Source organism: Narcine bancroftii, chromosome 3, assembly GCF_036971445.1.
Source record: "Narcine bancroftii isolate sNarBan1 chromosome 3, sNarBan1.hap1, whole genome shotgun sequence".
Taxonomy (NCBI): Eukaryota; Metazoa; Chordata; class Chondrichthyes; order Torpediniformes; family Narcinidae; genus Narcine; species Narcine bancroftii.
Genome location: NC_091471.1, coordinates 157,764,527 through 157,776,679, shown reverse-complemented (window position 1 = coordinate 157,776,679; position 12,153 = coordinate 157,764,527). Strand labels below are relative to the sequence as shown.

The window sequence follows — 12,153 nt, the reverse complement described above, 5'->3', positions numbered from 1 at the left end:
CTGCAGGGAAAAGATTGGGTACCACATGGCCTTCCTCTTGGAGGAATCAAGATTTCCTGAAGCCAGGGGGAGTTGTGGGGAGCCCTATGGTTGCTGATATCCCTGCTGAGGCACTAGTGGGATATCACTCAGAATTTAAGAAAGCAGGGTGTTCAGAAATACGATCAAATAGTGTCCCTGAAGTAGCACCATAACTAACTGCAGGAGGCGTGCATCGTCAGCCTCAAGGCTAAATATACTGAGACTGCCTGCTGATTGGTCAAAGCGCATCAGCTGCAGACGGCCCAGCAATTCAGCTGGCAGGTCATCAAGTCAAGGGTATTATCATGCATGTAGGAGAGGGTGATATATGGTCGGGGGATGGGGACATGTGGATGGATGATGATGACCAAGTGGAGGCTGAGTCCCTTTGTACATATCCTCCCTTCTGCGCACCTGAGACCCTGCAAGCCTGGCCAATGATCACGTGGTCCCAGACTTGCCATGAGGATCCTGTCAGCTTTCCCCGACAGAGAGGTAGCCAAGAATGGGGAGAGGGTGAGTGGACAGGCAATTGCCCATTACAAGGTCAGAGACCTGGGTCTACTCCACCAAGGAATTAACCAGGCTGGGAGATGGATATCACCAGCAGCTGGGCAAGTACCTGGCTGCATGGCTGCTCCAGCTGTGGGATGCCAGTGCCCTGGGCAGCCTATCAACACAGCAGTGAACAACTCCCTGCAGGTGCCGCCCGAAGGGATTGATGAGAGCTCACCCTGTGTGAACGGGTGGTGGCTGTGATGCGGGTCAGGTTCCCCACTCTTGCATTGGGACCCAAATAGCTGACCGCAGTGGCACATAGTTGGTGAGGGCATGTGATGAGTGAATGGGCTCATTACTGCCATCTATGGGGATGCCCACAGGTGCAACTACCCCCAAGGATGCCCACAGGTGCAACTACCCCCAAGGATGCCAGGGTAACCACCACCCATCCCAAACTCAAGAGAATGGTCTTGCCCTTGAAGGGACCAGTGACTGGTAAGACTGTCTGAGAAGCAATCACTCTTCTGAAGGGGCTCAAGTACATGGAGCCAGGAGCACCCATTCAGGGGCTCCCTGCACAGGTTTGCCATGCTGACATCAAGGTCAGTGAGACCACTTTCCTACTAGCCTACAGGGAAATGTACTTTGCCCTAATGCGTGCTGATGTGGATTGTGCCTGCATCCATAGTTTCTCCACCTCCACCATATTTGCAGTGTGCCAGGTGCCTTGGGGGGGGGGGGGGGGGGGGCGGTGAAGTACTGGAAGGACGGAACACCAAATGCACAGCCCACTTTGCCCCAGACTACTCAGCCTTCTGCTCCTCCCTCACCAGATGCAGTCCCTGCTACCCTCACGGCAGAAATGATCTCCTTGGTGTGTCACGAAATGGCCAATACACCATCACCCCAGTCACTCTCCCCCCCCCCCCACATAGTGTGGTGCACCTACATCGCCATTCCATAGGATGGAGACCAGCACCAGTGATCCCTCTAAGCTAGCACAAGGGAAATCAATAAGCACACATTCATGCACCTATGTACATGCACAGTCGTTTTGTGCCCATGCACACAGCTTGGAAGGAACACTGGCCAGGATCCCCAATGGATCCATTCAGCATTCCTGTCCCATCTGGGTGACCAGAGGCCATTTATCCCAGTGGCTGTGCACTGAGAAAAGGAGAATACCCAGCACTGGATAGTGCTGGTTGATACTGGGAACCCAGAGGTGTGGAGACATAGGGTTTAAAAAGGGGCTGGGGGCTCATTTCTCACCATCAGATAGGCAGCGAGCCTCCCCGTCCTGGTGGCAGCCTCCCCCGAGTGCATTCTTGGCACGAATGTACTCAATGGGCAGTCACTGTGTACTGATGAGGGGAAATTCACTTTTGGGGTCACCCAGGCGACCATCATAGTCAGAGGTGCCAAATGGATTCATTGTCATCCCCCCCCCCCTCAGGTGGTCTGCACCCGTCATCATCGGGTACTGGGAGGCACCAAAGAGACTGCCGAAGCAATTGAGGCATTTCTCAGAGGGAATAATTAGACTCGCTGTATCTCCCTCCAACAGTCCAGTCTGGCCCATCCATAAGAACAACAGCACAGGCGCATGACAATCAACTATATAAAATTAAATAAAATCCCCCCCACTACTGCCAGTCCCAATGTGATCACCTTGGTGGAAGACATCGGTGGCAGGGATACCAAGCATTGGTTCGCTGTGGAGGACCTCGCCAGCACATTCTTTTCCATCCCCTCGAGACCTTCTTTACAGGACCACTTTGCCTTTACTTGGGGAGCTCCCAATACACCTTATGTTGGCTGACCCAGAGATACGTTCACAGCCCCATAGTCTGCCACAGATTAATCACCTGCGGCGCAAAAAAAATTGCCCTCCCCCCAAAATCGTTATCACCCATTACATTGACAATATACTACTCCAGGATCCCGCAGAAGAGATTGTGGCACAAACACTAGAGTCCTTGATCTCAGGACTCCATGCATATGGCTGGGCAGTCAACCCAGAGAAGGTACAGGGCAAGACGATCCTCTATCTGGATATTCAATGGCACTCAGGGCAGAGGGACATTACAGAGGTTGCAAAGAATAACATTTTTAACATTGTGGTGCCCACCAGTAAAGCCGACACCCAGAGCCTTGCTGGCCTTTTAGGCAACTGGTGGCAGCACATTCCCCGCCTTACCAAGCTGCTACATCCACTTTATGCAGTATCCAGAAAGAAAGCCACGTCCGCTGGGGTCCTGAGAAGCAGATATTGTTCGACATGACTGGGCAGGACATTGAGCAGGGACTGCCACAAGCCTCCCACCAAACAGGGGTCCCCTTTGATTGCCAAGTTTCCACCACCACCATTATGGCTGAGTGAAGTCTCTGGCAGAAAATCAATGGCCACAGAATTCCACTCAGCTTCTGGACAAAAACCCTCCTCAAGCCCACCTTCCGCTGCAGCCATTTTGAACACCAGCTCCTGGTGAGCTATCTGGTGCTCCTCGCCACTAAGCCCCAAATGGCCACTGAGACAGTAATACTCCAGTCTCACCTTCCCATCATGTGGTTGGTCAAGTCCGCTGATGACACCCACAAAGAGGGCCACACCCAGCAGACCTCCATTGTAAAATAGAGGTGGTACATCGCAGACTGGACAGAGGCTGGGACGGAGGCAGTCAGCAGGCTGCAAGAACAAGTTATGTCCCTCTCCAAGAGCGACAGCCCCCTTCCCAAGGTCCCTGATGTGCATCCCTCTCCTGTATCCTGGAGTCAGCCACTTGACTCCCTCAATGATCAGCAGCAGCAGGAATGGCTCGAGTCCTTGGAAGAATGGAAGGCAGCTATGGAAAGCAGTGGCCCTAAACCATGCCAATGGTAAGGCCCTGACTTAGGAAGTGGTGGGGCTGGGGGAGGTCATAATTAAAGAAATGACAGGTCCACACTGTATCTATATGGACTCTTGGGCAGTGGAGAACGGGATGGCAGTGTGGATGGCCCACTGGCATGAGGTAGGGTGGGAAATTCCCAGCTTCCTGCTTAGGGGTCAACAGCACTGGAAATACATCTGGGAGCAGGCTGGGCAGAGGGTGCTCACAGTTCACCACGTGGACGCCCATACGAATAGGGACACAGCAGAGGCAGCACATAATGCTGCCGGGAACCATGCAGCACAAATCAGCTCAGCCTCCACCACTCCAACAATACAGATTCCAGTGCCCTGGCAGCATGGGCACACAGGAAGAGCAGCCACCTGGGGTCCATTGACATGTAACGGTAGGCTACTCATGACGAGGTGTGGACAGCAGACTAAACCGCAAGTATGGCCAACGGGTGTACTGGGGTGTATCCGTCATGGCATGGGAGCAGGCCAAGTCTGGCAAGTAGATTACGTCAGCCCTCTCCTACGCCAAAATAAAAAGAGCTTCCTCCTGATGATGGTGGACACCTACTTTGGTGTCAGTGCCCTGTGAAAGGGCCGACCAAGACAACAACATTAGAAGATTGACGAACCTCTCCTCTATTTATGGATTCCTATGGGAGGTATAGTTTGATTGGGGCTCACACTTTATAGGGGCCAAAATACAACAGAGTTGAGCTGTGGAGGCTGGCATCTCAGGGCTGCTGCACATCCCCCATCACCAACAGACATGTGGACTCACTGAAACGATGAATGGTCTCAAAATAAAAATTGCGCACGCTAACACACGACCACACATTGAAGGGGTGGATCAAACTGCTGCAAGAAGCGATGGACCGGTTAAACTCACGCCACTCTGCATGGGGAGATCCGCTTTCATGACATCTGGCCACCAGACCTACTGAAAACAGATGAGGTCGGCTGTTTTCTCCCGCTCATGCTGGTCGACTCACTGTGTTCTTCCAGCATCTTATGTCAGCTTGTATGCTTCAATGCAGCACCCATATATTCTTCTAAATCCCATCAGGTCCAAGCTTTGTCTCTCCTACTGGTCCCAGAAAACAATGTGCCCTTTCCAAGAACTCTTCAACTTCTCAGGATATCACTAAATGTGAATTAACACTTAACTGTACACAAATACAGATGATAATTATCAGGATTATGAGCACCATCATCGCCAGAACCAGACCCATGATGATGAACTGGTCCTGCTTGCTGATGAGATAGAGCATATCCACCATTTCACAACGAGATCCAGTGTAGCCAGGTTTACATCTGTTGAAGAGAAGAACACACTAATTGGTTTTGCAATATATTTCTGGAACCAAAAGTCGTGACAGAATTTGAAAGTTATTTTCCAACCAGGAACAAATGGTAAATAACTCCAGGGGATGGCTAACTAAGGCAATTCTCTCCCTTCAGCTTCCCACCCCTTCCCTTGCATTAGAGAGCATCTTTCTCAGCCCTCTCTCTTCCCCCCCTTCCCCCCCACTGGCATTCACCTGTAAGCCTGTGCTCCTCCTCTACCTCATTCGATATTGGCCTGATTTTTGACATTCCTGAAGAAGGACTCAGGCCCAGAACGATGACTGCCTATTGCTCTCCATGGATGCTGCTGACCTGCTGAGTCTCTCCAGCTCTTTGTGTTGCTGGAGAGAGGGTTACACAAGCTGGAATCAATGGAGGTGGAATCACAGGTAATAAGGCCAAAAATCTTTAACCAGTTCTCATCAATAACTGTAACTTACACACAGGAAGGCTGTTCTTCAGACACCATGAAGCGACATTGACCCTGGATGCAGTAACTCTCGAATCTCTTTGGACACTTGCTGAAGTGCTTTGACTGGGAGGCTTCTGTAAGAAAATTTGAACCGACCAAGAAAAATTCACATTAGATTCATGCAGAGAAATTTATCCTGACAAACAAGAAAATGATGTAATATACAAAGTGCTGGAGGAGCTCAACAAGGAGATGGTTTTGTGTTATTGGTTGACTGCAGTCACGGGAAAAGGAAACTGGAACCGCAACCCGAACCCCAAAAACTAATCAGTTGTTGATTATTGAAGTAGAATAATGACAAATCAGCAGGTCACTTCTTGCAATGGTCAGCTTGCACATAGCTGCATACCACAGAAACTGGAGCACTGAGAGGAAATCTATGCAGTCACAGGGAGAACGGACTAACTTCTTACAGACTGAAGAAGATCCCTTCTCACTTCTGCCTTGAACAGAAGGTACACAAACCTGAAGACCAGTACCTCAAGGTTCAAGAACAGTTCCTTTCTGACAGCTATCAGTCTCCTGAACCTCCCCTTGCAACACTAATCAGAGACTGCTCAGACACCACAAAAGGATGTCTGGACTATTATAATGACACTTATTTCTTGCATTATGTAATTCTGAATATTTATTACCTATTTTTGTATTTATCCTCTCTTTTCAGTTTACTGTATACCATTGTAGTTGGTTTTTTTAATTAAATGACTGTTCGGTGACAACAAGTAAGAATTTTGGTGCATGTGTCCATTGTACAATGCATATGGCAATAAACTTATTATTAGTGAAGAACACAATTTACACAGTATAGAAAACAATGCAAAGGAGAATTATTTGTCACCAAGCAAGGGCAGCACAAGGGCACTGTTGCGGGATTTATTCAGGAACCTGATAGCAGTGAGGAAGAAACTGTTGACGCGCAATTTTAAATTTTTGAGCCTCTCTCCAATTCAAGGAGGGACAAGAGAGTACGTTCTGGGTGGGATGGCTCCATCAGTGGTTTGGCTGTGGAAACCTGTGAAGGGGAGGAGAGAACACTGATGTGCCAACTTGTCCCAGACATCTTGCTGCAATTGTGAGTGGTGATTCCATTCTTGCTGATGGCTATTTATGGGATTCTGTTGTGTTCAAACAGCAATGCCAGAAAGGTTCAGCCCTGTGACATGAGGCTCCAAATTGCTTTTTGGATTATTTAATTCCACTGCATACCAATGAGAGAGAGAGAGACACACACAGACAGACAGACAGACAGACAGACACAGACAGACAGACAGACACACATCCCCCTCTCTCATTCCCCCCCCCGATCCCGTGCACCCCCATCTCCCAATGTCTAAAACAATCTCCTCTCAAGCCCCTAACAGTATAGAAACTGTCAAAGGATTGGTGCTATGCTGCCTTCCTTTATAATAGTCACAGCAAAATCAAAAGCTTTCAATTTACAACCTCACGCTTTTCAGATTTTTGGCATGGATACAGGTTTACAATAGGAGGGGCTCCATTCTCAATGCCAACTAACATCTTTCACTCACCGTGGCTTCAGTTTCTACCACACCCATACTTTCTTATAAATGTCACTACATTTTAGGGCCATTGTGTAATAGATCAAAAGGTTTAGTAACTATTTTGTTTCTAGTGCTAAACACATCAAATGAGTGTGAGCCTTCAAACAGTCAAATTTCACAGATACAAAAATTCCAAAGAAACCCAATGACATGGAACAGCACTGCACTCATTGAACTCTAGCTTGTTGATGTTTGCAGCCAGTCGCCAGAGAAACATTCCTCCAACTGCAAATGATTCTGGATCAGATCCATTTCCTTTATTCACAAGTACCATCTATTTTCATTTTACGAAAGGATATCTGTCATTTTTCACCCCCCTTTCGGTTATGAAGCAAAGTTAGCAGAGCTAGGGCTTTTCTCTTCGGAGAGAAGAAAAATCCCGATGCACTTGTAGAAATGCACTCGATGCCGTATTTAGAAAAAGGAGCAACTGAGATACACAACGTGATCCTACAACAGCCGACAATCTACCAGCGGAACTCAGAAGGTTGAGCAGCATCCGTGGGGGGAAAAGAATGGTTGTCATTTTGGGTCAGAACCCTTCAAGACTGAGAGGGCAGAGGGGAGATGTTTACTGGCTCGAAATGTCAGGCATTCTTTTTCTCCCATAGAAAGCTGCTCCACCTGCTGAGTTTCTCCAGCAGATTGTCGGTTGCTCGAGAATCTACTGTCTGCATGTCTCAAACTCCGCGCAACAGGCCTCAGGATTGGGGACAAGTTGCTTCCAACTTGTGGGTGCTGAGATGCTGACCAGGCCAGAGAAAGAACCACAGACTGCCATGGACAGGCGACTGTCAGGTGCTCAGTGAGTAGAATGGAATGTGGTGCCTTCTTCTGGTGTACAGACTCACAGATGTCAAATGACATCATTTGACACCGGCGTTCGGATAACTTTCCTTTTCCACTGGACCATGTCCCAATAAATTCCCAGTTAATTCCTGGGGCAGGGTGTCGGTGGAAAATGAGATAGTGATTTGTTTCCCCCAATTTGGTAGTGTTAATGAGTTTGTCATACACATTGTACAATGTAATATACACATGCACCAAAATTCTTACAACTGAACAAGTACTTGTTTAAAAAAGAGTAAACTTAATTGAATTAAATGAACAGAACATTACAGCACAGCACAGACCCTTCAACCCACAATGACGTGCCAACCTCTGTAAACCTACTCCACAAACTAAACTTTGCATACCTCTCACTCAGGGTGCCTAAATGTCCCTATTGTACCAACCTCCACCACCACTTCTCACAATATATTTCAGGCACCCACTTCTGTCTGTGTAAAAAATTTATTCTCGACATCTCGCCTAAAATTTCCTCCCCTCACCTTTTACAGATGTCCTCTGGTGTTTGCTAGTCTCACCCTTATTAAGTAATCTCTCATCCTTCTTCTCTCCAAAGAGAAAAGTCCCAGCTCTGCTAACCTTGCTTCATAAAAGGTGTTTTCCAATCCAGGCAATATCCTGATAAATCTCCTCTGCACTTTCTCCATAGCTTCCACATCCTGTGATTTGGGACCAGAATTGAACAAAAAGGGATAATAAATACACAAAATACATAGATAATAAATATTCACAGTAATCCTATGTGAAAAAAAGCAAAATGCAGGTAATGGGACTGATGCCAGACTTGTCCAAGATGGGTGAAGGGCATGTTCTGTGTTTTAGATCAAGGGAGCAAGTTGTAAACTCAGGATTACTGCCTGTGTCATATGCTGGTGATGCCCAGGAACAGAATAATACACAGGTTACAATAAATATTCAGCATGAGAACAGAACAAGTGATCTGCTTTGAAATGTTGTAAGGTATCTCTGATGTGGCATAGAGGTCAGGGGCCCCACCTTATTTGAAAGATATGTACCCCTCGTCGTGAGAGTCCACTGGCACCACTCCATGTGTAAGCACCCCAGTGATTCATGCCCAGGACTTCCTGTCTCAGCACACCACCATAATGCTGATTTTACAGGTGATACCTGGGTCAGATATCTTGCCGTCCCAACTCAACCCCACCCTTGCCCCACTTAAGAATCGGTCAATCTTTACCATGTACTGGGCTGACATTTCCCGATACAGAGAAGTATCAGCAGTATAAGATCATCAGACATTCAGAATCTTCATCCTACAAGCTGTGCTGCAACCGTATAAAACTGGTCATGCTACTTTGAGTGGAGTTCTGGTCGTCCTATTTATAGGAAAAATGTGGAGGCTTTGGAGAGGGTGCAGAAGAGGTTTACCAGGAAGTTGCATGGATTAGAGAGCATGAGCTAGAAGAAGTTGGACAAACTAGGGCTGTTTTCTCTGGAGCATCAGATGCCGAGAGGAGACCTGAAAGACGTCTGTCAAATTATAGGAGACAATATACAAGGAAGACAATCAGAATCCTCTTCCGGAAGGTGGAAATGTCAAATACTAGGGGATATAATTGAAGGCAAGAGTGAGTACATTTAAAAGGCAGAAATATCTTCCTTGATTTTAAAAAAATTTATAAACACACCTACCCACATGCACCCCTACCCACCACCCCCCCCCCCCCATGCACCACTCCTATCCACCCACCCAAGTAAAAGTTGGAAGTGTGCACTGTGGTTGAAGTAAAAACACAAAGTTTGAGCAACTCAGCAGGTCAAATAATCTCCTTTATATAGTAAAGATAAAATTAATAACTGACGGTTGGGACACACACACACACACACCCACACCCTTTCTTGAAAGAGGGAGAGGAGTTGGGGTCAGGAAAGCTGAGATGAACAGTCAGATGTGGCCATTGACGACTAGGGCACTTGGTTCAAACTATTCTCAGGAACATTTAAAGCCTTTGAAAACAAAAACAATTTATTCATTCAGTATGCCCCTCAACAAGTTTAACAAAACAGCAGGGAGGCTGTGGAAATGTGACTAAAATTCCCAGAAGCCTTGGAATGACAACAATCTGACACTCAAATAACATTGCAAGTACAAGGTCAAGACTCACAGTAATGATCTACAGTCTATAATTAGCACTGAAATAGCAAGGCAATAATGTAATCATAAAACCAGAATAACCTTGCCTCAGGTTCTTTGAGATGTCAACATTACCAAGCAATATGGAGAGGACAGCTAAACATACTGAGGCCATAGCATCTTTAGAGCTTCAAGAATCAAAATGTCTTAATGCTAAGCTTTCAGTTCAAGTGTGCTTGCTTAGAGTTTTGTGTTCAGTTCTGGTCGCCTCATTACCAGAAAGATGTGGAAGCTTTCAAAGGAGATGTATCAGGATGCTGCCTGGATTGGAGAGCATATCTCATGGCAGAGCTAGGGCTGTTGTCTTTGGAGGTGACTTAACAGATGTATAAGATTATGGGGGGGGGGGGGGGGCCTTAGATAGGGTGAAAATAGCAAATACCAGAGGAAATTTATTTAAGGTGAGTGAAGGAAAGTTTAGGGAAGATGCCATGGGATTTTTTAAAAAATATATGTGAGTGGTGGGTGCCTAGAATGTATTACCAGAGATGGTGGTGGAGGCTAGTACAATAGGGACATTCAAGACTCTTGAATGGGCATATGGATGCAAGAAAAATAGCGAGTTATGGGTGGGAGGTAGGGAAGGATTAGATTGATGTGGATTAGGTTTACATAGGTCGACACATCATTCTCTGTCCAAAGTAGGATGCACTGCCCTCTGGTTTAGACTATGATACCCTAGGGATAAAAGAGTTTGACCTTCTTCATGCCCCTAATGATTTTATAAATGTACAAGCCCTACCCCCCTCCCCTGCCTCCTATGCTCCAGAGAGCAAAGTCTCAGGTTAGCTAGCCCCTTATATTTCAAGCACTCAGGATAAGAAATGAACAGAGAACATCAATATGACCATGCTAAAATTCACATTTCTCAGTACATTCAACTGGAGTTTACAAATCCCAGATATTTATCTGAACACAATATTCTAGTAACCTCTGACCCATCAGAAAGCCTCAACATCATGAGCCTTTTGCGCTGCTTGATTTCTTTGTAGTTGATGCCTCGCAATTCCTGTAACCCAATGTTTACTCAATAAACGTCCATCTACTCGCCCAAGATCAGCAGCTGGAACAAAATGTTCCAGATAACCACTCACTTTCTCTCTACGAAGCCACTCAATTCCTATAATCACCAGGACTTGAATCACCCACAATCTTCTGTATATGAGAAACAAACAGTTGCAAGGTCGTGCAAACTTCACCACAGCACACAAGTAGAACCAGAGTAACATTTCATTGTGTAATACACTCTTCAGGTCAGTGTTCTTACCTGTACAATTTATCTGATGCCTCTGTCCACATAAATATTTCTCTCCATGCACGGAGCTTGTAGAATTTACAGCAGTAGCCAACTGGTTACACCAGGTGAAACCTAGATGAGAAATGTCCTTTAATTTACCAACAGAAAAACCAACCACTGGCTTATTGCGTACAATTCTGGTCATGCCATTACAGCAAGGATGCAGAGGATTGAGAAAAGTGGTACAAGTTATGGGAAGAGGTTAGACAAACGTGGGATGTATTTTCTGGACGGGGAGAGGAGGGTGGATGGAAAGGAAGGGGAATGGGGCTGCAAGTGCCTGGAAAGGGCTATTAGGGGTAGTAGTGGTGGAGGCAGCTACTATGGTCAATTTTAAAGAACATTAATATTCAGGGGATGGAGGAATTATGGATCACAAGTTGGCAGCTGAATTTTACTTTGATTTGGGCATTATGTTTGGTAGACACATGGGCTGAAGGGGTTGTTTCTCGACTGTACTTTTCTACATTTCATACCAGAGGTTATCAACCTTTTGTTTTCCACTCACACACCACTTTAAGTATTCCCTATGCCATAGGTGCTCTGTGATTAGTAAGGGATTGCTTAAGGTGGTTTGTGGGTGGGAAGAAAATGTTTGAAAACCACTGTTTTAAATCGCACCTAATTGATTCGTTATGTGCACAGTTTCCTAACTCAAAAGGAAATGGGCCAATGACAATATTTCTCAAGCAAAATATTTCCATTAACTATTGGGTCAAGAGCAGTCACATATCACCTTGAGCAATCCCTTACTAATCACAGAACAGCTATGGCATAGGGATTACTTAAAGTGGTATGTGAGTGGAAAGAAAAGTTATATAGAATAGTGGGTTTCAAAAACTGCTCAATGTTTATGCATCACACAAATTACAGCCATCATCTCATCATTTCTTTCTATTTCTTTCTCTCCCAGCGGAGAAATATAAATTACAATAAACACATTAAAGTACAATCCCACTTTGAATATGCAATTCCATCTGAAAACCCATTGCAATGACTGTCTATAAGGGGTTTGTACGTTCTTTTTGTGTCTGTGTGGGTTTACCGCAGGTGCTCCGGTTTCCT

At 46.1% G+C, this 12,153-nt stretch overlaps 1 protein-coding gene across 3 annotated transcripts in view; it reads right to left on the bottom strand.

The window, feature by feature from the left end:
• The window catches only part of btc (betacellulin, epidermal growth factor family member), a 77,711-nt gene that overhangs the window by 43,472 nt on the left and 22,086 nt on the right, over window positions 1-12,153 (bottom strand). For all 3 annotated transcript variants that reach the window (XR_011353869.1, XM_069925552.1, XM_069925551.1), the window contains exons 5-7: window positions 11,059-11,160; window positions 5,194-5,299; window positions 4,574-4,720 (exon numbers count right to left, since the gene is read on the bottom strand). Coding sequence is in view for 2 of the 3 variants with exons in the window: in XM_069925552.1 (XP_069781653.1) it covers window positions 4,574-4,720; window positions 5,194-5,299; window positions 11,059-11,160 (355 nt within the window). In the remaining variant the exon portion in view is untranslated. The remainder of the gene's footprint in view (window positions 1-4,573; window positions 4,721-5,193; window positions 5,300-11,058; window positions 11,161-12,153) is intronic.